The sequence below is a fragment of the Corvus cornix genome, chromosome 6 (assembly GCF_000738735.6).
Source record: "Corvus cornix cornix isolate S_Up_H32 chromosome 6, ASM73873v5, whole genome shotgun sequence".
NCBI lineage: Eukaryota > Metazoa > Chordata > Aves > Passeriformes > Corvidae > Corvus > Corvus cornix.
Genome location: NC_046336.1, coordinates 331367 through 356923, shown reverse-complemented (window position 1 = coordinate 356923; position 25557 = coordinate 331367). Strand labels below are relative to the sequence as shown.

The following is a 25557-nucleotide window of genomic DNA, read 5'->3' as shown; positions in this document are numbered from 1 at the left end:
CTCTTACAGAAAAATAGTTAAACAACAAAACTGTGCTGTTCAAATTCTGAAGTGAAACTGTGTGCAGAAAATATGATCAGCAGTATTTCATCGTTTGCTTTTTGTAATGGAAAGTGTCCCATGAGTCTTTACGTTCTTAGGTTACCGGTGCAGCCTGTGACCTGTATTGCATTGATGTAAAATACTGCAATTCACGTTTACTGGCAAATGTAACAGATTTGCAAAAATCCAAGGTGCAGTAAACAGTCTTACATTCTGCAGTGTCTGCCAACTTCAGATTCATCTGTTTCTTTTTCTCCGTCCATCTTGGTCGATCACTGCTGTATGTACATGATGCTTGCGCTGTGCAAACGTCTCAGCTAGTTCTGATTCCAGCCCTCCACAGCTTCAGGAGAAACTCTTCCTATGCAGGAAATACAAATAAACAGACAGAACTCCTTTTATTTTTTTTTTTTTTTAATATGGCTGCATGTTGTTCACCATCACATGACTTATTTACGTATCTTTATCAAGGAGACTCCTTCCATGTTCATTTGTTTACTGAAGTGGCATGAGCACTGCGGAAATGCTTCTGAACAGTTTGTGGAGAACAGGAAGAGGAGGGGAAAAGAACAAGCTACTGGTATCTTAGGGCAGGGACCAGTGACATGTGACTGGATGTGGTCTGTCTTTGGTCCAGTAAGTACTGTGCATACAGAGTTCCAAAGAGGAATAAAATGACTCATTAATGCTCCATGAGGCCAGTCTAGTGCAGGGTCCAGACCAGGGAAAGTGTTACTGGGGCAGACCCAAGCCCATCCCTCAGCTGTTGGGGGTTCTGTTCTGTTCCCTCTCAGTCTCCATAGCTCTGCCCTCTGTCCCTGCAATCTGAGAACTGTATTTTAAAAAGAAAAAGAAAGGAAAAATAGACAAAGGACAAAGTTAGCAGTGTTGTGCATGGCTGCTGCTGGCCTTATCCTGCTTCCCCTCTGGGTCTCTGCAGTGGGCTGGCTGCTCACACCACACTCTCCAACGCAGTAGGAAGTGGAACAAAACTTGGTCAAAAGCTCCTTAGGGAAGAGACAAACATGTAGTTACCAAAAGTCACTTAGCACCATCCTGGCTCAGGCTTCAGAGCGACCCAGCAAATGTACAGCCTCAGAGGGATTATTGTGTTTAATTCTCTGTGCAAAACCTCTGTGAACTGAGGTTCAGCAGCAGCACTGGAAAATGACTCTTCATGCCTCTTTGTAAACTTGAAACCAGATAAACCGCAGACGGCAGTTTTTTCCATTCTTCTGAGGAATTCAATTTGCATATGCAGTTGTGTCAGGGCAGTTTGCATAACTTCTGAGGATGAGGTCCTTGTGTAAGCAGTCAAAATGTTCTCCACAGGAAAGGAAGCACCATTACCGAAGTTTAAAATGTTTCTAGAAATTAAACTTGTAATGTCTTCGAACTGATGTTAAAGAGCATTTTGTGGACTTGTTTATAAGTTCCAGTAAATTAAAATAAGGGATTTTATTTGCTTATTTATTGATTTATTGATTTATTTGCGTCATGGGTAAATTTGCTGTCATGGTAAAGTCACTTATCTATTACCATTAACTTATATGCAGTATGCATTGCATTTCTGAGGATGTGGGAGCATACAGAGGGCTGAAATAACATTCAAGTGTCACATGCTAAATTTTTAAAACTTCTAACCTTGATCTGCAAATATCCTACATCATTAACATGAAAAGTATGGAAGATCTGTTGCTGGTAAATGAAACAGTTTCTCCAAGAAATACAAATGGGAAAAAGATTACTTCAAAGACCCTTTCCAGGCTGGTTTTAGCAGCAGCTCCCAGCATAGCCCAGAGAGCAGCACACTGACACTGTGCTGTGTAACAGTACAGTGGATAAAGCTCAGAGGTGGTGTCCTGTCTGATCTGGTTTTCTTGGATTCATCCACCTCTGGTCCTATAAAAGTGGAGCCTGCATTTGGGTGACAGCTGACTGGGTAGTTTAAAATTTGTTTAACTATCAAATATGTGGTAGTCTTTTACCAGGTCACTGTTAGTTGCTGCTTTTTCCCCAAGGAAGAGTGAAACAAAATGAAGCAGTTCAGCTGGACTCAATCCCGGGTATTTCATAGAATCATAGAATGTTAAGGGTTGGACCTTAAAGATCATCTAGTCCCAACCTACCCTGCCATGGGCAGGGACACCTTTGGCTAGACCAGGTTGCTTCAAGCCCCCTCCAACCTGCCCTTGAACATTTCCAGGGATGGAGCAGCCACTGCTTCTCTGGGCAACCTGTTCCAGTATCTTGCCATCCAATTTGGACTCTAGCCCTCTTTCCAGTAAAAATTCTCTTACTCCAAAAACCTACATTGGAAACAAGGAGGGAAAGTGAATGTTGGGGGAGAGTGGAAACAGCCTGAGAACAGTGTTTTGGAGTGTTTAGTGTGTGATAGGGAAGACTTGGGTTCTTACCAAGAAATGGGATGATTGATGATCTAGGTGCTAGTGCTTAACAAGCAGTGGGATGATTTGGTGAACTAGCTGCCGTGCAAATGAGAATATTCACAGAATATGCACATGGGGATTTTGTCCCACTTGTGCAAAGTGAATCAGGCCCTGGTTTGCAGCCTTCATGTCAGTGCACAGGAAAAAATATGGGGGAATAAGAAGTTCCAAGAACATGAAAGGAAACTGTTTGCAAGGGAGGAGTGTAGGAGCACAAAGAGAGGACTTGTATTGACTTACTTATTTACTTAAGGCTCTTCTTCCTTTTCACTCCCTCCTTCTCCATCCCTTGCCCTTTCTCCATCTGCACTGGGCCTCATGTTTGGGGCAGGAGTTGTTCAGGAGCTGGAGCTACTGAAAATCTTCACTGATTTTAGTAACAATCTTTCTGTGTCGCATTCATGGTACACGGTCATTCTGGATGCAAAGTTGGAGCCAGAGTGTTTTTTCCCCTAATGCAATTTTCCATGTTGCCTGATGTGTTTGAGAGTATTTTGAGCCTTTATTTGTAGTAATACAGAAGTTAAAAGTTTACCTAATAGCTAAAGGTCATCTTGGTATAACTGCGTGGGAACTTCATGTGTTACCATTTGGAGAGAAGGAAGAAAAACAAACAAAAAAGGCCCAAACCAACCAAACAAAAAATATCCCAAAACACAACAAAACCCCACCCAGCCACTCAAAGGTTGTTTAATTATTTTAGTCGACTTGATGCTGTTTTTTTAACTAGAGGTGGTGAAAAGACTCCATTGCAGCCCTTCCAAGCTGAGGTCCCGGCCCTTTTTCAGAGGGTGCTTTTCCTCGGGTGGGGGGCTGTCTGGGCTGTTTGTTGGTTGGTTTGAATCCATGGCCTGTGACAAGGGTAAGGGATGCAAGCCTGGGCTGCTGGCCATGTGCAGCTGAGTGCTGCAGCGTTCTGGGTGCCTGGTCCCCAGGAGGAGCCTCTTTTTCTCTTCTTCAGACTTAGAGAAATTGAAAATACTTGGAGTGCTTTGGGACCACACATGCTAAATTGACTTGTATGTATTTCACAGCTCACAAGGAGGCTAAAGCCCATATTTTGCTATTTTTTTTAAGCAATCCTGTTTACATGAGATCAAGGCTCAAGCTCCTCTTCTGCTTTGCTTGGATTGAGGTCTAACACTGGTGCCCTTGCCCCTGTGCCTGCATTGCCTTCTCTGAGAGGCCCGGCCAGCAGTGTGGGGCTGTGTCCTCTCCTGGCTGCTGCCCCAGTTCCAGCAGAGCCTGACCCACTCTGCCCTGTGGACTGACTGGGTCCCCTCCCCATCCCCTGTCCAAACAGGCAAAGACCTGTAGCAATGAGAAGATGTCAGGTTTGTACTTTTCACCAGTTTTGTATTCATACTCAGCTATGCTGGAGCATCTTGCTTAGTTACCCACATCCCCCAAAATAACTCCTGATTGTCGCTTCCTTTATGCTGTTTTTGCATATCCAGAATTGAAAATAATGCCCAACTTTGTAAATACATGGTGCTGCTGTGGATGCAAATTCATTATTTATGTGGTCTCATGTATGACCTTTAACCTCTGGCAACTGTGAGTTTTCAGCTCTCAAGTATTCATTACTCATTATTATGTACTGTTTGTTCTTCCATAAGAGTAGAAAACTAGTAAAAGGTAATGAAGCAGAGCCAATTTGCTTTTACTTGGAGGGTACTTATTATATGAGAGACATAACTAATATTCAGTTCTGGTGGTTTAACCTGCAAGGAATGCTACAAGGACCTCACTGCTTTTAAGCCAATGCTCTTTCCCCATTAGAAATTACATAATTCTTCTTCTCTCTCTTTTTTTTTTTTTATCCTCTGTGATTTCAAGTTCTCAAGGATTTGTATGCAAACAAAAAAACCCGTGTCCTGCATCTCCAGAGCCTGGAAGTGTTTTCTGTTGCTGCTTCAGCACAGTAGAGTTGTTCTCCAGTGTTCTCTCACTGCTGGACTCCCTATTCAGGGCTCCCTGTGACTGATGGTTCACGAGTGTGAGATAGTTTGTGCCTACATCTTACTTGAAATAGTTTATTATATTTTTGTCTTATCAGTTGATTATTTTCATTAGCTGTGTAAGAAGAGCTCTTGCTGAAGCAAACCCATTGTGGTTAAAATGAGTAGCACGATGAGCCAGTGCGTTCCTGCCGCATCCGCAGTCGATGCTACTGCGTGTGTTGCCCTGAAACAGTTAGAGTGGGTGTTATATAGTTATTATATAGTTACAACTACTTTTTGATGCTGGTGGCTTCACAGAGCTCTCCAAGTAGGTAAGATCAGGACTTGGAATCCAGAACTGATTTGGAGCAATAAAGCACCTGGAGAATTGGGATGGCATGGTGTTAGGGTCCACAGGTGAGCTCTGTTCCAGAGTCCTGCTTCACAGGCCGTGTTTGGTTAGTATTTCTCTCCAGACAGTGAACAAAATGAACCAACCAGGTGAATGTAGTCGTTGATTGTCATTCGCTGCTGCTGGGCTCTGACAGCAGGCTGCTGCCAGTGGTCCCTTGGGCAGTGCCTTGGGAAGAAAGGAGCATCTGTACAGGGACATCTTCTCAGCAACTTCGTCCTAGTTGTTTGTAAATCTATAATAGGAAATATATATCAGAAGAAAAGCATGTCCCGGTTGGGTATAATTTCTTGCATTTCAGGTATGTTTTTAGACATCTGGGCTGTCACCTGCTTTTTTTTTTTTTCCTTTTTTTCTTTTTTCCTTCCCCCCCCAATTAAACTTATGATTGGGTTGTGCTCTGGCTCAGTCTCCATCTCTACCAATGATGGCATGCTTTAAAGCAAGTTGCTAATTTCCCCACTGGCAGAAACCAGCATTAATGATCTAATGGAAGTACTCAATGATCGTCATCAAACACCTGAGTTGGGAGTATTTACTTTTTCCTTTTATGCAGTAGCACTACCAGCAGCTCACCTCAGTGTTTCACCAAGCAGGTCAGTGCCAAGATGTTTCAATGACCGGGAAGCTGAGGTACGGAGGAAGTGACGGTTGGAAATGACTCAGAAACCCACGGCAGGACATTCCCTTCTTTCTGCAAGGGTGACCTCGTGTAGGTTGGCAGTGCTGTAATGCACTGTGTGACCTGGATGTAGTAGCACACCGGGTTCTCCTTGGCTTTGGCTTGCACAAACCACTGCCAGGCTTCCCTTCTATGGCTGGAGTCCCACCGCCCTCTCTGCCGCTGGTCCTGACCCCCTGGCCCGCTGACAGGGCCTGCGCCAGGCGCTGAGGGAGAGCAGTGTTGTAGGAATGGCCCTGAGAAGGGATGTGCTGCCAGCTGATGGTAAACCTTGCTGTCACCTTGCCCTCTTGTGCCTGACGGGCTGTGGGGGTGCTCTGAGGAGCCTCTGGTGGGGTCTGGCACTGTCACCTGCTGGTGCCCGTGAGCCCTCCCTGCTGTGGCGTGTCCCCAAGCTGGGCAGGACGGTGCCAGCTCAAAGCGGAGACCTGTGACTGCCTCTGGCTCCATGGAAAGATGCTGCAATTCAGATTTTGCTGATCTTTAATTCATTGTCTTTGAGCTTGATTGTCTAATGAGATTATTTGTGTAGTCAGGAATGAGGGGTTTTGCACCGTCATCACATCAAATAGCAGTTTCTTTCCACTGTTGTTTAAAAGAAACACCCACAACCTCTAGTTGTGGTGTCCCATCCCTGGAAGTGTTCAAGACCAGCTTGGACAGGGTTTGGAGCAGCCTACTCTAGTGGCAAGTTTCCCTGCCAATGAGGTGTAATGAAATAAGGTTTAAGGTCCCTTTAAACTCAAACCATTCTGTGCTTCTATGATCCCTAAAGAACTTTTAACGGTAATATTAGTCATTGTTGATTTACATAATTAAAAGCAGGACTGCAAAGGTTTGCTGTGTCTGTGCCTTTTCAGAGTTGTAGGGCACCAGCAGCAAGACCATGAGTGGAAGGGAGAGCAATCCCTGTTTTTTCAGCTGTTCTTTACTGTGGTGTGTTGAGGTTAGAACTCGGCAGTCCCTGAGCCCCCCTTGCGCGTGGCTGTGTTCCAGTGCAAGCGGGGGAGATGCTGTGACCCCAAGTGCAGAGCACCCCGAGCCTGCTGGCACCAAGCCCTGCGCAGAGGAGTTGGTTTATGACTCTGCTGCCAGTAGCTGGTAGAAACCACCCACTCTTCCTCCCAATGGCGGCATGAACAGCATGGCCTCTCTGCTGGCTGGGGCAACCCGGTGCCACCCATCAGAAAGAAGTGAATCCTATTTTGGATTTATCATGTTCTCTCCATGTATGCTTCCCCTGCCACATTGTTGATTGTTTTGGACTGTTCCCTTTTAAAATGGAAGTTGTTCTGGAGCTTTGTGTCCATTAATTTACAATAAGGCATGGAATAGAAGTTATAGAGACTCAGTATTAACAGAGGCATTTTGGATGTGGTGTTTGCTGTTCTGAATAAAGACAAAGCAGACAAAATTCCATAGGACAGAGTAACACTGAATGTGTGTTCAAAATGGTAGCAAATTTATGAATGTTATATTTGATTTGAGGCATGTGGAAAGACACAAGCATTCTAGGGTTTTGGTGTGGTAATTGCTGACTGTGTAATGTCTCAGATATTTGCAGTGTTCAAGACTAACACCTGGAATAGCGTGATGGATTTCCATGCCTCCTGTGTTAAGAGGTGTGTGTGCAGCTGTTATTTAAATACTTTTGTAAATAAGATACTCCATAAATAAAAATATCAAACACAACAGCTAAACAGCACTGAGAAATTTTGTAGAAGTGGAAAAGTGTCCACTCTAGCAAATGAATTGAGGTGTTTGAACTCTTCTACCTCTGAGACATGGAAACGTTTGGATCATCTTAATCATGTCAGGTCTTCTTTGAGGGGAGTTGGAAAAGTTTGGTTATATTTTAAATACAAATACTAAATATAAATGTACTTTAAATATAAACATAGTCTAGGATCTAAGTCATAGTTCAAAAAAGAAAATGTTAGTTAAGAATATTTGAGATAATTATTGTGTATTATCAATCTTGTATGTGGATGGCAAATGATGCTCCCCTTGCTGCTTATTGTGCCAGTGTTCCAATTACCTGTCAGGCAGTAGCTGCCAGTCCTCCTTTTTGAATGCCCGGATCTGTGTCATTCCCGCTGTGTGCTGAGCTGTGGACACAATTTCGTTAAATCTCGCTTTTCTCTTTGTTCCAGGTGGTCCATGCACACAAGCCCCATTTCATGGCTTTACACTGTCAAGAATTCGGAGGGAAGAACTACGAAGCTTCAATGTCTCATGTGGACAAGTTCGTGAAGTAAGTGGTGGGAGGCCATAGCCTGGCCCCCCGAGCCGGGGGACAAGGGCAGGAGAGCTCAGTCACCGGAGGAATGTCCCGGGATTATTTATCCCGATTTAATTCATCGCCTCCGAGTCCGCGCGGGGCCGGGAGCAAACCCGGGGCAGCGCCCGTGGGCCGCGGCCGCCCGCGCCCTCTGCTGGCGGCGGCCGGCGGTGCGGGCCGGCCCCCCGCCCCCGGGCACGGCGCGCTCGGCTCCGCTCGGCTGCGGCACCGTCAGCACCAATCGCCCAAATTCATGGAGCTCTGTCGGCGCCAGAGACCCGCGCCCTTCCCAGTCGTGTCCCACTCGGGTTCCTTTGGGTGATGCGGGAGGTGTCACCGCACAGAGCAATGCTGAGGCAATGCAGAACATTTGCATCTCCCTTTACATGTTCAGTCTTCTCTTTCTCTTCCAGAGAACTGTTATCAAGTGATGCGATGAAAGACTACAACAGAGCTCGAGTTTACCTGGATGAGAACTATAAATCACAGGAACATTTCACGGTAAATTTCTTTATTTCACAAGTATAGTTTAACCAAAGGTGAATTTCTTCTGTTTGGGATTTTTGACCCGTGTGAGACTGAGCTGTTTCCATCCTGATGATGATTATGTTTTTGCTTCTACTGTGTTTTACTACAAAAAGTGTTTACTCTGTGGCATGTGTACATGCTGGTTTCACAGATGTGCATCCATGTAAAATGAGCAGAATATCAGTGTGCAGACAGTTTTTTTTGTTTAAAATGGTTGTCAAAGGTCTTTTTTCCTCCAATAACTAACCTTGGCGGCTCAGAAGCACCTTCCATTTCAGAGCCTGGCAGTGTGAGGTGGTGCCAGTGCTGAGTGTGATGAGCTGATGACGAGCTTGGCAAGGGTTCAGGGCTTGTGTAAGGGATCTCCAGAGCTGGCTCACAGCCTCACTTGCCTGGGGCATGGTGACAAGAGCCAGAGCACAAGTTTGCATTAGCACACAGGTGGTGTTTAGGTACATGTAAAATTATGTGTGCGGGGCTGCCTTTCCTGCAGAGCAGAAAGGCTTGTGTGGTTGTTGCCAAGGCTGTGCATTGTGCCAACACGTCTGCTGTTTGTCCAGGTGATCACTGCTAGGCTCTGTAGGAAAGAACAACCTTTGGAAGCGAATCAGTGACATCTCCCTTCTTCCGAGGATAGAAGCTTCCTTCTCCCCCAGTATGCTGCTCAGTGGCAGTGGTGGCTCGGAGGAGCCCAGCTCGAGACCTGATGCTGCCCGGCAGCCAAAGACGGCACCTAGGACACAGCTCAGACAATAGAAAAACCAGCTGCCCAGCACACACACAAACCCCAGCTTGGAGACATATGAGCTTGGGGAATAAGAACCTGGAAAGGTTTTTATTTCTTCTTTTTTTAATAACTCTGGCTAGAAGCCCAGCTAACATGAAACTGGAGGAGAGGCATCAGCAGGTTTTTTTCTCTTGTTCATCAAAGAAGATAAAAACAAGATTATCAGCTTTACTGAGCCTTAGTGGGACAAACCTCAGTCACTAATGTTGAAACTGTACAGAGGTTCAGAAAGTGCTGGTGGGTAAAAGCTGTAGTACAGAGCTGTGTGTTTTGGAATCACTTACAGGTCAGAGCTGCCTTCAGATAATCCCACACACTGGTGGAGACCCTGCGGGGGTCCTACAGAACATATTTCCTGATGTGGGCAGGGGAGCTGCAAGGGGCTCTGCATTTACCTGATCTGCCTTCAGCCAGGTGAGCTCCAGAGCTCCCTTCCAGCCAACATTTTTTTGTGATATAGGAAAAAGGGATAATCATCTGATATCTTAATTTGGGAAACAGCATAGAAGGCTAATACAATCCATAACAAAATACAACTTTTTTTTGTTTGTTTAAGAACAGTCATAGTACTTCATAGTATCGAAGTTATTTTATTTAGCATGAGGTACATTGGTTTGACTTGATGGCATTATGGTAGATAAAAAGGTTCTTACAGAGGGTGAACAGGAATCCCAGTTAGAGCATGTGCTGTTAGTGTCTCTATGAAGAACCCTGTATTTTGCAAAGTTCCCTGTTCAAGAACTAATGTGGTTTCTTGTTTCACATACCGCATTTTCTAGGCACTGTGTTTCTTGCAATATTCCCCAACAACCTTTGTATTTCTCCCTTTCTTGTCATAAATATTACTTTGCATATTTTTTTCTTCTAATCCTTTATTTGCTAAAGCTGGGCCTTCCAGGGGAAAAAAAATTCTGTCAACATACTGATTCAATAAAGGGGAAGGGAAAAAAAAAGACTGCTAGTACCAATGTTATTTTCCATGGATAACAGTGTAAACAAACACATGTTCTTATTGTTTGGTTAAATTACCCTCTGTTGAACTGGTGACTGTAAAGATACAAAATGGGTTTCAAGAAGTGTTTGATGTGTACCCCACAAGACAGGCTGTTTGTAAATAATGCCACATACACCAGTGAGGGCTGTTGGACAGCTGGAAAATGTCTCCATCAGTCCCAAACTTAGAGGATGTCAGGAGGGAGGGAGTTTCCCATGGGAGTCCTCAGGCTTTGTGTAGGCTTTTCAATGTTAGGGCCCTGGTGGTGAGAGTGAAGCACTGGTGGTAGAATCAGAAAACAGCAAAGCCACTGGAAAATAGCGATGAGCACAGTGTGTTGGTGAAGGGAATCCCTGTCCAGGAGGGAGTGCTCTGGAAGGGATTTAGAGATTGGGTTGAGAGACTCAAAGCAAGATCTTGCTGCAATGCTGTCACTCAACAAGTAATTCAATCCCTGAAAGCAGAGCTAGTAGAGAAGGAGTGTAGGAAACATCATGATTTTGTCTCCATATGCAGACAAGGCAAAGGCAGCACAAGGTGTTCTGGGATCCAGCAGGGCAGCAAGGGTGTTCTGGGATCCAGGTCTTTTGTCACAATTTATAGAAGCATAGCAAAAAGATGGCTTCATAGAGTGATGTTTCTGGGTTTTTTCTGTCTCTTTCTCTTTCCAACCCATAAGAACCTTTTAGAGCTGAATCTGCTTAGTGTGGAAAAGGCAAAACCAAAGGAAGAGCAATTATTCAATGATGTTTTGTGTTACTATCAGTGGGAGGAAATGCTGTGTGCTAGAGGAGTGTTTTATACCTTCATTGTTAGACTTTATTAGTAGTGGCTTGGAACCAAAGCCCAAAAACCTAGAAAGGAGAGAGGGTGCGCTTTCACGTTGAGCTCCTTAACCTTTTGACTTCTTAGAGTCTGCTTTTTGGCACTGAATGCTCACAGTCCTCATTCACAGTTCCTGACATTGCTGTCAGAAATCAAGGATTCATAGAAATGGTTTTCCATACATGTGATTTGAACTGGCAGATCTCCAGCTCCTCTGCTCAGTGTGTGTGTGTGTGTGTGACTGTCTGAGCAGGGGTTTCACATGTGGTGTGTCCATTTAGGGTAAAGTTTTGGTCTTATCTCCAGTGTGGTTTGCCTTGTACGATGTCATGTGTCTCCCTGTTTCGTTGTTAGTTCTGTTTGATTGCAAAGTTCTGTAACTTCTGTGGGCTTTTTTCCATCCCTTCTAAGGCACAGACTTGGCAGCAGATGATAGCTTTGTCGTTATATTATTACCTCTCTGAAATATAAATGTTTATCATATATCATTGTATAATGCTATTTTCTTTAGAAAGGGAGAAGCCCAAGCAGTTACAGTTTGGCTAACCTTTATCTCCCTGCTGCTCTCACATCCCCTTTTCTACCAGTTTTGGCATCACTTCCTCTGTAAGGCCTTCCTTGGCTTGTCTCCTGCAAAACTAAACCAGATTTTGCTGCCCACAGTTACTCAGCTTGGCTGCAATAGGACTGGCAGCAAGATCTGAGGCAACACTGTCAGCAGCCCCTCTCTCCAGTTTACAGCAGCATAGGTGCAAATTCCACATGAGAAATAAGAAACCAGTGTAATAATGAGGTGTCTCTAGTGGAGTGATTTGGTTTTAAAAACGAATAATTTATATTGTATTAAGGATCAAAATGGATCATTTTGCATCATCCCACACATAATATCAGGATTTGTCATTTATGGTCACATATAACAAATCTGGTGTAGAAGCAGCTGGTTTTAGGTCCAGGATTTGTGGGGAGAGGGGTAGGCACCATGATGAGGGAGAGAGCTGTAGTTTGGTGGATTGTGTTTGTTCTGCCAGGAGTGACAGTAGGGTGAGACTGTGTGGGATATTCTTCCACTCAAAACTTTAACTAAACACATGCACAAAATAAACTCCAGAGCAGCGAGTGCATGCAGGGAAGGTGCTGAGGTGGCAGGTCCCTGTCCAGGGAAGGGGGTCAGCCCTCAGTATCCGAGGGTCAGGCTGAGAGCGGCAGCTTTGGGCAGTGACTCCTGGCCCAAGGCTTTCATCAAGGCCAGGCATTGGGAGCAGCAGGGGTGTCACAGGGGGCCCAGGGATGAAGCAGTTCATATCACACTTTGGAGAGGCACAGCTTTATCAGATTTAGAAACGACCTGAAGATTAATCTCTTGGCAGGGAGCTGCTGCATTAGAGCTGATGCCTGTCAGCACGGGAAGGCGGCAGCGCTCGAGCTCAGCGCTTCCAGCAGTTATGGATGAGGGCGGCGGGTGACAGCCTCCCAGGTCTGACAATGGCTTCCCAGAAATTTCAGATTAACTAAACTGGCAGCTGTGTTGCTGCTCCAGTTCTGACTGGAAATACCAATAGCAGTCGAGTGTGGATAAACTGGTTCATGTGCTAAATTTCAGACACTCAAATAGCTTGGCAAAGCTCTGTGAAACGCAGCCTCCTGTAAATCCCTGTTTGAAAGCATGATCCTTTCTTTTGTTGTATAAAATGTTATCTAGGAGGTAGATCTTGATTTCTGTCAGAGAATGTACAATTAATGAGAAGACAGATACAAGACTGAAATAGGTAAAAATCTGAGAAGCTGAAAAATTCAGTACATTGCGTTGTGACTATTCTGAATGGACTTCACTCACAATAAAATAGGTCTTTGCAGTTGCATTGATTTTACCCAGCATCCCATTATTTACATTCTCTGTTAATTTTATTGTACTTGATATAATCATGTAAGGGGTAAATTATAAATCTTGTCACTTCTCTATGTGAAGAATTACTCAAAGATAGTTGGATGTGTTGAACTTTTGCATGTCAATACTTCTTGAATAGTCCAAGTTAATGGTAAATAAGGTGGTTTTTACTGGAAGAATAAAATGTACTGAAGGTAAATATCAGTCAGAAATACATTGATGTTTTCATCAAATCCATAACTATTTTTATATGAAAACATGTCAGTATAATTGGTGACATTTTTATTGTAATTAGATCAAGTCTAGTTTTGTTCTGTGCCATGAATTTACTGATTTCTGAGTACTCAGTTAAGATCTTACATTGCTTAGCAAATCCTTGGCTTCTTTTTCATTGTTCAGAGAAGGCAAAGGAAACCCCTATGTAGCTTAAAGCCTTCTTGCTGTGTAGAACGTGTGGTTTCTGTAGGTTGGGAGAGAACCTCCTTTACTGGAGTAAGTCAATCCTGAGGAGGGCTCCTGGCAAACCAGACCTCCAAGAGTGAGCTGACCACCAGCACCTGCCTGGAGTGTTCAGGGAACATGTTGGGAGCTGTGTGGTTGGGACAGCCCTTAGCTGATGGGCAGAAGCATCTGCACAGTGGGGTAATTGCTCTACTTCCTAGGATAGGTTTATTTTAAAAAAATAAAGTGTCCTCTGTTGTCTGTCTGCCTGCTCAGGCCCACAGGTGACCTTGCAATGAACAAAATGCCACTGGGTTCTATATGTGATGTGCTGAAGTTCCAGCCTTCCCCTAGTAACAGTGCAGTGCACTGCAATTAGTTCATTGTATAGCACGGTTTCATTCAAATTAAAAAACAAATGAAATAAAACCAAAAAAAAAAAAAGCAACCTTTCACAACCAGCATTTCTGACATTAGAGACGTGTTTAAACAGCACCAGAGCTGCAAGCAGAATTTTATTAATACCAGTAGATTGAAGGGAGAGAGGTTTCTGTGCTCTCACAACTCCCCAAAGGGTGGGTTTGGTGAGATAATGATTGAAATGAAACTTCCCATCAATAACCTCCTGGGGGGGTGGACAAAGATAAAGAAAGAAAGAAAGAAAGAATAAAGTGGTAACAGGCATTTTTCTGACAAGCATTCTTCCCATACCCCTGCCAAACCTGTGCTTCAGTTGCTGAGGCTGAGAGGCTTGGGGTGCTGCTGGTGGTAGAGGCACCAGTCAGTCAATGCCCATGTGGGTCTCCTGCCATCACACCCCTCTCTGATGCGGCACAGGCCCCTGGGGATGTGGGGAGCTGACTGTCCCTCTGGCTGCCTGGCTGCCCCTGCCCTGTGCGCTGGTACTTGGTGGTGCCCATCCAGCCGTGTCCCTGCACCCGCGGGGCTGTCCCGGAGCACGGTGGTCTGCGACCGCTGTAGAGGCTCAGTGGCTGCGCAGCACCCAGCGCTCCTCAGTGAGGGTGGGTGGCACCAGACTCTGGGAACAGTGAAGATAAAGCAAGTCCAGGCACTGCCAGGGTGTGCAGGAAAAGGTTGTGCTTTCTTTTTTTCCCCTGGATTGTTTTTACTTCAGGCACTCTGTACCAGTATATTTTGTTAATGTGAAATAGCTCTTACTCTAGGGTGGATAATGCACTGGTAGCCTACAGCAGCATCTAGGGCAGACCTTTGCTCAAGTCACTACCCTTAAGAGCAATACCCTGAGCCAGCATGATGGGGGGCTCCAGTGGGCAGCCGTGGTCCTGAGAATACAGATGGACAACGTGTTATTCAAGTGCGTTATTATACCTTAAAATTATATCTGCTTGTTACTGAGAGAATAGTAAAGTTAATTTTTGTTAGATTAATGATACTTGAGTAATATTTTTGGTTGAGCTGAGTTCAAATAATTGGCCATTAATTGAAAAAGGAAATTGAAATGAATTTATCTTATACATAAATCCTGTCATAGTTATTAATGCATCTTAGAAAATATTGTCCTGTTCCCAGAAATGGATGGTGTACACTGATTCTCCTGAGCTTATTAGCTCTGCCAATTTAGAGTTTGGTTAAGTAAAATGGATGATTTAGGAAGAGAATTGTAATTGAATTGAATGTTGAGGGAATTCACATGCTGATGAGTTCTCAGCCCGCTACTTCATTAACAGTTGTACTGAATGTTCAGGCTTGGCAGAAAGGCAGGACTTGCCCAGGAGATGGAGCTGGAGCACCAGGCTGCAGCGCTGGAGCTCCAGTCTGCAGTGCCCGTGTGTGGGCGCTGGATGCCCTGGAGGAACCCGCGGGGCCCCCACGCCGTGGCCAGGAGGGCACGCTTGGGCCCCTGCTGCCACCAGGCTGGGAGGGCACGCTTGGGCCCCCCGCTGCCGCCGGGCCGGGAGGGCACGCTTGGGCACCCGCTGCCGCCGGGCCGGGAGGGCACGCTTGGGCATCCGCTGCCACCATGGCCGGGAGGGCACGCTTGGGCACACGCACAGACTCAGAGGGCAACTCTTGGGCACACGCACACACTCAGAGGGCACACTTGGGCACCCGCTGCCGCCGGGCTGGGAGGGCACCCGCACACACTCAGAGGGCGCCTTTCCCGGGCGGAACACGGGCAGCGCCCTGGCCCTAGGGAGGCCAGAGAAGGGGCTCTGCTGCTGCTGGGATGTCGATCACAATCTCAGATTTGTCACTGTCACTGTGACCCACTGCTGAACGGGAGGCTTTAGAGTGTGTTTTCCTGCTTCTCAATTACTGTAGTCTTGATTTGAATTTTCTTTTACTATTCACAGGAGCCTGTTTCCATCTTATCCTTTTTCCTTCCTCTCCTTTCCATGGAAAGATATTTTGTACCAGAGTTTATTTTTATACTGTTATGTGTAAAAATTATGCCAACCCAGAGAAGGAGGAATTTATCTGAGTGGGTGGCAGCAGCACTGCTTGGCAGAGATGTGATGATCTCTTGGGGACTGGGCTGGGCTGCAGGTGGAGGTGATGCCACAGGAGGAGCCAGGAGTGTCATTTGGACTCTCTGCTCAAATTAACTCCTGTGAGGTTCATCCAGGGAGCAATCTTCTGGGTTGGAGAAAAGTCCAGACTCCTTTCTAAGACGCACATATGAGAAACCTGCAAGTTTTCTGTCATCATCAGTCTTCCACATCACTCCTGAGCAAATGCTTCCCTCTGTCTCACTGTTGTTTGGTTTTGTTTTCCCTAAGCAATAAGTTAGTATAAATATTTTTAAACAAATTTTACTCTGCTGGTTCTTTGCTTTTTTTGTTGGTATTCAAGCATGTGGGAGCATGTGTAAGGCTGGTGACAGCAAGAGGATGAAGGGCTGTGTAGTAATCTTGGGCAAGGGCTGGGAGCAGAGCACTGGTTGTGTGCAGGTGCTGGCTACTTGGATACTTGTGTGATCTTTACTTTCTCCTAGCTACACTTCCTAGGCAGAATAAAAGGAATAAAACAGTTTGAAAAACATGTTAGTATTCCTTATAAAGGCCCTAAAAAGCCAGAAGTAAATCTCCAGTCATGCAAAGAAGTGTTTCTAGTGTGGTGTGTGTGGTAGAAAAAGGGAAATGGAAAAATGAGGATTTAAACCCTGTTTGTAGGGAAAATGCAAAGCGGGATGGAGCCTCGTGGTGGCAGTGCCTGCCAGGGATCAGGGCTGGTACTGCCCTTGGTGGAGACTCCGCTGCTTCCACACGTTTTGCAGCAGTTCTTACCTCATCGTGTCCATCCTTATCGTGTTCGTCGTCTTCATTGTAACTCAGAATTCTTTCCCTTTGCAGCCTCCTGCTTTTTGAGTTTTGGTGAAATACATGGTTGGGAGTTTCTTGAAAGGTGTCACAAAGTTTGACCTCTTCATTATCTTCTATCTTCTTTTAATTGAACAAAAATGAGTTCATGAAGGAAGCTGGTGAATGTCAAAGTTAATCCTACAGCTTCTGACAAAATCCTGGGAAAATGGTTGTAGAAGTATTGTCATTCTGTGACATGGATATTTATTTACAATCACCTGAAATGAAATCTCCCACTTAATTTTTTAGGGGGGAAGTAAGTTGTCTGGCAGGTAATAGCTTCCAAGCTCTTCTGGGTGGGAAATGGAATCTGAAAGGTGTTGCCACAGCAGAACCTTCCTCTGGTTTTGAGTTGTCTTTTTTCTACGCATTTTTGAAACAAATCTCTTAACACATCAACAGAGTTCTTGCTGGGAGGGCATGGCTTATCTTCCACTTGTTTTCTGACACTTCTATATAATTGTAAGAGGAAGAATAATTATGGTGAGGGATTTCACAGATCAGTAGCCCAGTAATATAGCCATGGGTCCATCTCTGTTGTTTACAAATGTGCTGGTGCTGAGGAAATTGGTGATAAAGCAGCTTCTTTATCTGCAGAATTGTTACACTGTTTTGTATCAGCTGTGGAATTCCTATATAGAATTGAATTTTCTATGGGCTGTGGATTTTATATACAGAATTTCATCCTGCAGTTGTGCAGCAGACTACGTGGCTAGGAAAAAAAAATTATTTGTAAAGAATAATTATAACCTGTTTTTGTAGGAATACATCCATCTAAAAATCAGCTGAAATACTTGAAATTAAATTATAGACTCTAGTCTCTGAACACAAGAAGAAATCAACTATTTCTAAGCTTTTAAAGGGTAAAAAAAAAAAAAGACTTTTCTAATTGCTGCCGGAGAGGTGAGGCTAAAGCAGGCAGAGCCTGCTGTGGCCGGCGCTCCCTGGCCGGCGCTCCCTGTCCGCCCGCAGCCCCGAGCCCCGTGGCGCTGCCACCGTGTCCCCGCTCCGGGAGCCGCGGGGCCGGGGGAGCCGGGGGAGCCGCGGGGATGCGGGAGCGCCCAGCCGAGGAGGAACACAGCAGCTGCAGGAGACCGGCTGAGGGCGGCGAGGCAGCCTGCGGCCCCTGTGCCCGGCTCCGGCGGGCCGTGCCCCGGCCGGCCCTCAGCCAGCGCTGCCCGCCGGTGCTGGAGGAAGCCCGCAGGCCGGCAGGGCAGCCACAGGCAGAACGGCACAGGGGACATTTCGGGATGGACAGCGGCTGGGATTTTATTTTGCGTCCGCTCCTCTGTGTTGTGGTAGGAGCAGCAGAAAGGCGCTGAGTGCCCCGGGCAGCTCCGCGCCCCGGGCCGGCGGGCAGCTCCGCGCCCCGGGCCGGCCGGCAGCGGGTCACCTGTGGCACTGCCGCAGGCTGCGATGGTGTGAGGTGGGAGAGCTGCTCTCATTTCAGTGCAGGAGCAGGTGGCATTTTTGTTTGCTTCTGCCTTGTTGCATATTTAATTACTGTATGTTCTTAAAGTAATTTGACCAAAGATTTATGGAAAGAGTTATTGGTTGGCTCAACACATACCTCAAACCGTAAATCTTCTCAATCATCTGCCATTTGTTTGACAACTCTGCTTTTGACAGTCCAGTAATATTGCCGACATATTTCCAAGGCTTTAACTTGGAGTCTGTGGCAGCTTAAGACTTGTTGCCTGCTTTTTGCATGAAATTTTTATTTCGCTTTTTCCCTTTTTTTATAGTACATAGTACTTAAATTTATTTTTCTTAATATGCTCTTGAAGAATAATTCCATTTGATAAATAAATTTGTTCTATTCAAACAGTAAAGAATTTTGAGGGAAAGCATGGCTAGTAGAGATTTTCACTTACTATGAATGGAATAAAAGTTTTGTTTTCAGGCCTCTTATTTTAATACAGTTTCTTTGTGGTCCAGGAACACAGCAAATCTTCTGTAGATGAAAGGAAGGAAATTTCCTTGGCACGCTGGGAGCAGGCTCTGCAGGGTGAAGGCTGTCTTGGTACAGGCACAAGGCTTGCAGCTTTGGTCGTGGCATCCATCCCCTCCCCAAGTGCTGGGGTTTGACATTGCTGCACCCTGTGTGTCTCTGCCTGTCCCAGGACCCTGTGCTGTGTGACACTGGGTGCAGCGCAGCAGCACCAGCCCAGAGACGCCGGTGCCACCTCACTGCATGCACTGCAGGCCCAGTGCTTAATGGTCTGGCTCCCCAGTGGGTGCTGTGGACACAGGGGCTGTGATTCCCCACCCGTGTTCACTGTAAACATCCCCTGGCCAGGCCAGGCTGGGACAGGGGCAAGGGAGCTTCCCAAAAGCAGGAGGGAGAGCAGAGGATTGCTTGGTGTCCATTGTCAGCAGCTCATCCATGAGTAGTCTCTTCCCACAGCACTGCCTTGCAGGCAACCAGTCACCGTGAGTGTTTCGGTACGTGCTTAGTTCGGCACGTCTGGGGAACACATGTTGGTGGATGTTTAAGTGTTGTGGAGTGTATCTACTTGGATCTAACCCTTCCCCTGGGATGCTCCCAGCCTTCTATTGAGGCTGTGGGGCAGTGCTCAGTGCTGTTGTCCCCAGTGCTCGTCAGGGCTGTGGCAGAGCCCCTCGCTGCTCACTGCCCCCCCAGCCGACCAGGCTCCTCACAAGGGCCGAGGGTTCAACAGCATTTTGCATAAAGGCTTGCCAAGTGCTCAGGAGGATGTTGGGTATTTAATAGAACAGGAGGAATGGTAATGGAAAACAGTGTTACCTGCTGACGTAATTGAGAATCTGACATAAATAATACAGGAAATGCTTTAAATTGAAGTTTTCAAAGCCCCACATGGGGTCCTCTTTAGAAATTTGCACGCCTAGTTCCCAAGTTTTGTCTTTTTACAGAAAAAAAAAAGCCTAAGGGGCAGTCAGAAATCTTGTTTGCATTTGTGTGTAGTAGGGTGAAGGGCAGGGCCAGTTACACATTGGTTGAGCAGAGCCTTCATGTTATTAAAAGCTCTTTTCAGGTAATGCATGTGTGGAATTTGGTTCGTGTAACAAAATGTTTGATTTGGAATAACTCTGGCTTTCAAGAAAAGACGTGAGATTGGAAAATATGAAAATAATTGTTTAGGAAATTATGAAATGCTGCTTAAGATACTTGCTAATGTGTTTGTCTGAGGCACTGAATTAATACTTAAATAAGATCAGTGTGACTGTAGAAAAATCAAATGTATGGTGTTTACTGACAGAAATTAATGGGTTTATTACTGTTTGAAATAATGTTATAACGCAGCATTTATAGCCAAAAAGAAATCAAATCCATGAGGCTGCTCGTTCCCGACTGTGAACATCCTATGGCAATCGGGTTTCACTGCACTCTCACCCGCCATACAGTGCAGAAAGGCTAGGAATGCGCCTGTTGTTTCACAATGAAATCAAAACTAACGGGAGGAAAAGATGGAATTGTGTTATGTCACCTGATCGTATCTCGGGATATGGCTGTTGCTGTGAAAGGCACTGAGCATCCCAGTTTCCAAGGGAAAAATGGTAAGATTCTGCACAGCTCTTGAGTGATGCTGAGCTGAGGTGAAGCCTGCAGCCTCTGCTGATAGAAGCCGATGGATTTCGGCAGTAGAACCGTTCCCAGGGAGAGAAGCCAGTGACAAAGGCCCAGCAAATAGCGTGTCATGCTTTCAAGAGCTGTGAGTGTTCAGAGGTTTGGAAGCGAAAGTTGAAATGCCTCAGACACACTCTCACTGCTGTTACATTTAGCAATGTTTGCAACGTGCTGACCCAAACCAGAACCCTCTGACACTGAGGAAGCATTTCCACTCGTTTTAGAGGGCTTTCCAAGTATCTATTGATCAGTGTTCCCTAACAGCACAGAAATAATGTGTCTAATTTAACTGGCCACATGGAAGAGTATAGAAAAAACATTAGTTATCCCTTGAAAGGCTTGGAACGTCGATAGGAGGACATAACATTAATGACTTTCCTATACACAAGCTTCAAAAATGGCTAAATGAGGAAGAAATTACAAATTTATTTTCCTATAATTTTAGCAGTTGTCTTGTTTTACTGCACCAGTAAAGCATTAACCAATGAAATGTCAAACAAGGAGTATTTTCCTGATAATTTGTCTGACATGCAAAGCGTGTGAAACAAAAGAGGAAAAGGTAGAAATGTGGGGTTTAGTCATTTTGACAAATTAAGTGATTTTTGCTCATGAATTCTGGCTAAGACTCTGCTGCCTCTGTCCAAACAATTCCAAATATTGCTATTTGCTGAGTGGTTCACTGTACAGGAATAGCTTTGTGTCTCAATTCTGGCCTTTACCCTGAACACAGATTGCCATATTGGCAGTAATTTATTAACATAAATAAATGTAGCAAAACAAAAGCAACTGATCATAACAATTTTTTCAAATAACCAGGATAAATACCAGGTCTCCAGAGGTGGGTGATAACAGTTGCAGTTGGGAAGGATTTTTATCTGTTCCCTTCCTTTGGCTGTGCATATCAAAGTGTAAAGGAACTTGGGGTCGGTTTCATTCTATTCCATCTTTTCCAGGCAAACAAAAGATTTTGTTGGAGAAAAATGTAAAATCCGATTTCTGAATGAAATAAAATCACCCTGAACATTGGTTCTAGGAGTGATGGGTGTTATTCTCGGATTACCCACAAATCCTTCCCAGTTCCTGTGTCCTGTGCAGGGGTCTCTCCCTGGCAGGGGTGATGGCAGGGGCGAAGTGCTCTTGGCTGTTGGGGAGAGCAGGTTTGCCTGCGGTGTTTGGATGTGCTTGTGCGACTGGTGGTCTTGGTTTCCTTCTTGTCTGATGATTCAGGTTGTGCATCTTTCATCCTTTAGGTTTAGTGGAGAAGCATTTGGAAAAGGCCCCATCTTTCAAAAGGAGGCATGTTTTTCTTTGCCGAAAGTTGTTACTGTACCAGGGTTCTGAGATACCCGTGGTTTTTGTTCTCAAACTAGAAGGTTTCTCTTGCATCTGCTTTGTAATAAGCATAGGAAAACTGTGCTAGAAATAGGATTTGGCATCTGAAAAGTAGATTCAGTTTCTTCCAAATAACAAGGTCAATAGGAGAGCAAAGTTTTGTTTGGGACAGGAAAGGGCATCAGTTTGTCCAAGAGGGAATGTCAGACAATATAAATACCATGGAAGGTGGAAATCTGTCTCATACAGTGTTAGGGCTGATCTTTAATGTGTCTGTGAAAGTCAGCAGATGTGTCAGTGGTGAGCTGGTCCATGTCACTGGAAGCAGGCTGGGACAGCACATGCCTGTAGGTATGGCTTACGGTCATGGAAGTTATGGGAAATAGGGCTGCCCAGAAACTGGGCCACAATTCGGCTGGCTCTCATATTAAAATTTGTAGTTGATGGTTTGACCACTTACAGTAGAGCAGTTTGGGGCATTTGGACCACAGAGTAAGAAATCATGTAAGGAAAGGAAGTCTGCGTGGGTGGGTAATGTGTGAGAATGTTGGGAGCAAAGTCCTAGTGATCAGGAAATGCATGGACCCTGGTGGGTGGAAGAAGACAAAGTAAATCATAACTTTAATCTAAAAAAACCTATCAAACCAACACACACACAAATACCAAAAACTCACAACAAAACACAAAACCCCCTAAGACGTTTTGCAAGACTCAGCTAATTACAGTAATGGCTTACTAAACCCAGGCTCGGAAGGCTGCAGTCTTATATGCCTTGCATTCCTGAAAAGGTCTCCAAAAAAGATGGAGTATTTCTGTACTGACTCATTTCTTTGTGAAAGCAGCTGCAGTTATAAGCCCCCCATTCAAATGTTGCTGCTACTTGCAGTCCTCTCTTATGCAAATGGACTTTTAAATAACAGTTGCTGTAACGACAGGTCATTTTAAAGCTTCCTGTCCCCTTGATGCCCAACTACTAGGTAAGACTTTGAAAACCCCTCAGTTTCAGATCAGGAACTGACTGCACCAGCTTTGGGTCCTGATACAGATAATGTGTGTGATATAGATGAGGAGAAAAACACGTCAGTGCATCATCACCTGCCTGGCAGTTCGGTGTTCATGCTGGTGCTGGCTGGAATCTCAGCCCCAAATCCTCCCCTGGACATGTGCATGGACACAGGTGCTCCCAGGTTACAGGAATGCTGGCTTTTGACATGTGGCTTCTCAAGGGAACCTGCAGTCAGATCCCCAGGTGGATACAGTACATGGGAACAAATCCTGTTTACCTGGACTGTTATATACAGGAAGACATGGGTTTAAGGCATGGAAACACAGAACTGAGTAACATTTGGAAACTGTTATGATATTTCTGATACTGTAATTATACTTTTACAATTGAAAAACAACGTTTCCTCCAAGAACAACAGAAAAATCTTAATACAGTACAGAACTAAAGTTCAGGATTGAGGCAGGTAGAGGGGAAGTTATATACCCCTATTTCACATGTTGCTTTACCACATTTTCAGTTGCCTGCCTCAGAACTTAAATATTGCTGGAGCGTTAATGTCTTTCAAACTGGAGGTAGCATTGCTTGTCAGTGACAGTGACTTTGCAGTACACCAGCCACCCTCTGCTTGCTTCCCTAAGAACAGGGAGTGTAAATCGGGAACTTGAACCAGAGCTTATCTGCTGCACACACTCTGGAACTTCACTCGATGGGTGTGTCTTCTCTCTGGACTCGCCCTCTAGGCAGGAGCAAGGACTCCCCTCTGGTGGTACCTCCATTTAGCTTTTGGGCAGTAAAGGGAGAGCACTTGCCTGTGTGCCAGAGGCCTCAGAGGTAGATGGAGAAGGAGGGGATGAAAATATAATTTGGAGGCTGCTGTTTTCTGGGGAAGTGCAGAACCACGCTTTGCTGTAAATTCGTATTGACTAGCAATTTCTCCATGTAGACAAGGGTTATTCTTCTGTTTATTGAAATGATTTTTTGCAGGACAAAAAAAAAAGTATCTCCAGTGGTCCTGAAAGAGTGAGAAAAATCTGACCTAAAAAAATTAGAACACTTGGAAAATACAAACTTAAAAAAACTCAGATGAACCAATCCCAGACCAGGTTGTGAAACTGGAGACAGTCACTTGGCAGTCATTTCTTAGGATTTCTAGTGCATCAGAGCTCCGCTTCATTTTTTTGCCTTTAACTGTGAGCCAACAAAATACCGCTTGCAGAGTGTTCATAAGTCTTCTTCAGAGATGCAGTGGGTATTAACAGGCCAGTAAAATGCTGTGTGTCTATACTGGCTGAGCTGGAAGGATGTGTTCCTTAGCAAGATGGTGGAGTGGAGAAGTCTGGAGAGCATTATCCAAGGTATGTGTCTCCATCCAAGCACATCCAGTGATGGATGTTTTTCCAGGGGCCTTGGATGTGTCCTCAGTTTTCAGCCTTTCTCCCAGGTGAGAGATACCAACTCACAAACTTGTTCCCTGCCAGGTTTCCAAATAGCCTCTGGGAGCACCAGGATCCTAGGGTCAGTCTCAGCCAGGTTTTAGTGTTTGTTTTCTGATCTCCTAATACTAACATAAGAGTAAAAAATGTCATTTGTCAGCCTGGATCCCTTTGGCCTCTGACTGAGAGAGATCCAACAAACCAAGAATTCTTACTGAGTTGCAAGATTTAATTGGGAAATTAGATGCTTTGCAGTGAAATCCAAGGACTGTTCCTTCTAAACATGTCACAAAAGCACAGGTGACCATCCACACATTTGGGTCATTTGTCAGTCACTGCAGTTCTCCACTGTTACCCTTCTTGAATGTGGAAGGACTTACTGACTCGAATTTAGAAGTGGGTGTCAGTCCCTCTCCATACAGAAGAGGCGTATCAGGGACGGCGTGCTTGGGTGCTGCGCATGTCCCCGCGAGTCCGAGGAAGTCTCCTTACCCTGACTTTGCAGTGCTGCTGTCAGAAAGCCAGAAGCTGCTGGCTTTCAGTTAATGTCATTACATAAAGCTGCTCCTTTAATATGACCTTTAGCTCAGATACATAATTTGGAGAAATAGTCCTGCATTTACTTTTCAGTTAGTATTCTGGAACACACCCCAGGAGGATGACTGTCATTTATCACTCTTCCAAGCACAGGACTTCATGAAGGCAATTTTTTAAAGAGTGTGAGCTATTAATTATGCTGAGAAAAGAATGTGTCCCTTGGAGCAGTCCATCTGCAGAGACACATTTCCTCCTCATCTCTGGTGCCTGTTTTCTAAGACACAGTAAGAAGAACGTGTGAGATTTCCTCATAAATGCTTCTTACTGGTAGATGCCTTTCCCATTTTGGTAACCACCTGGTTTCAAGTGAGCTGCGCTTTTAAGGAACTGATTGCTGCACTAAATGACAAGTAACATCCATGTTATGGTACCATCAATGACTTCTTGGGGCTAGACATCACCGTTTTGTTACAAAATCACTCAGGGGTGTGCAATTAGTGCTAGGGTTTGAGTTGTGGTTCTGTGATCGTGAGAGTACTTTGTCCAGACAGCGTAGTCAGCCTGCAGCAGTTACCTGTGCAGTGCATGCATGCTCAGGTAAGCTTGAGTCTTCCAAGCCCTGCCAGCCGTAAGTCCCACAGGCCTGTTCTTGTGCCACACACATCCCATCACTGACCTCCATGTCACTGACCTGTGTACAGTAAAACCTGCAGTTAATGCTCTTCTCAGTATTTAGAAACAGTCTTCCTTTTTCTGAAGCACTATGTTAGTGTTTGTGTAGCATCTCAGTCTCTTACCCTGGAAGGGTGATGCCACTGTGGAAGGGAGGGTAGGAGCCTAAAGACTGCGTATAAAAGGTGCCTCTGAAGCCAGTATGTCACAGTGGAGAGGAAGCAGCCGGATTCAGGCTGGAGTGGTCAGGTGTGTCAGTGCGTGGGCAGCGTGTGCCGATGGCTCTGGCTCTTGGAGCAGCAGCGTATCCTTAGCGGCGGCAGGGCAGGAGGTGTCGGGCAGCGCCCGCCACC

The 25557-nt window shown here is 45.3% G+C and overlaps 1 protein-coding gene across 4 annotated transcripts in view; it reads left to right on the top strand.

The window, feature by feature from the left end:
- Positions 1-25557, top strand: part of INPP5A (inositol polyphosphate-5-phosphatase A) — a 193120-nt gene that overhangs the window by 47042 nt on the left and 120521 nt on the right. For all 4 annotated transcript variants that reach the window (XM_039553867.1, XM_039553866.1, XM_039553870.1 and 1 more), the window contains exons 3-4: positions 7683-7783; positions 8224-8311. In XM_039553867.1, coding sequence (XP_039409801.1) covers positions 7683-7783; positions 8224-8311 — 189 coding nt within the window. The remainder of the gene's footprint in view (positions 1-7682; positions 7784-8223; positions 8312-25557) is intronic.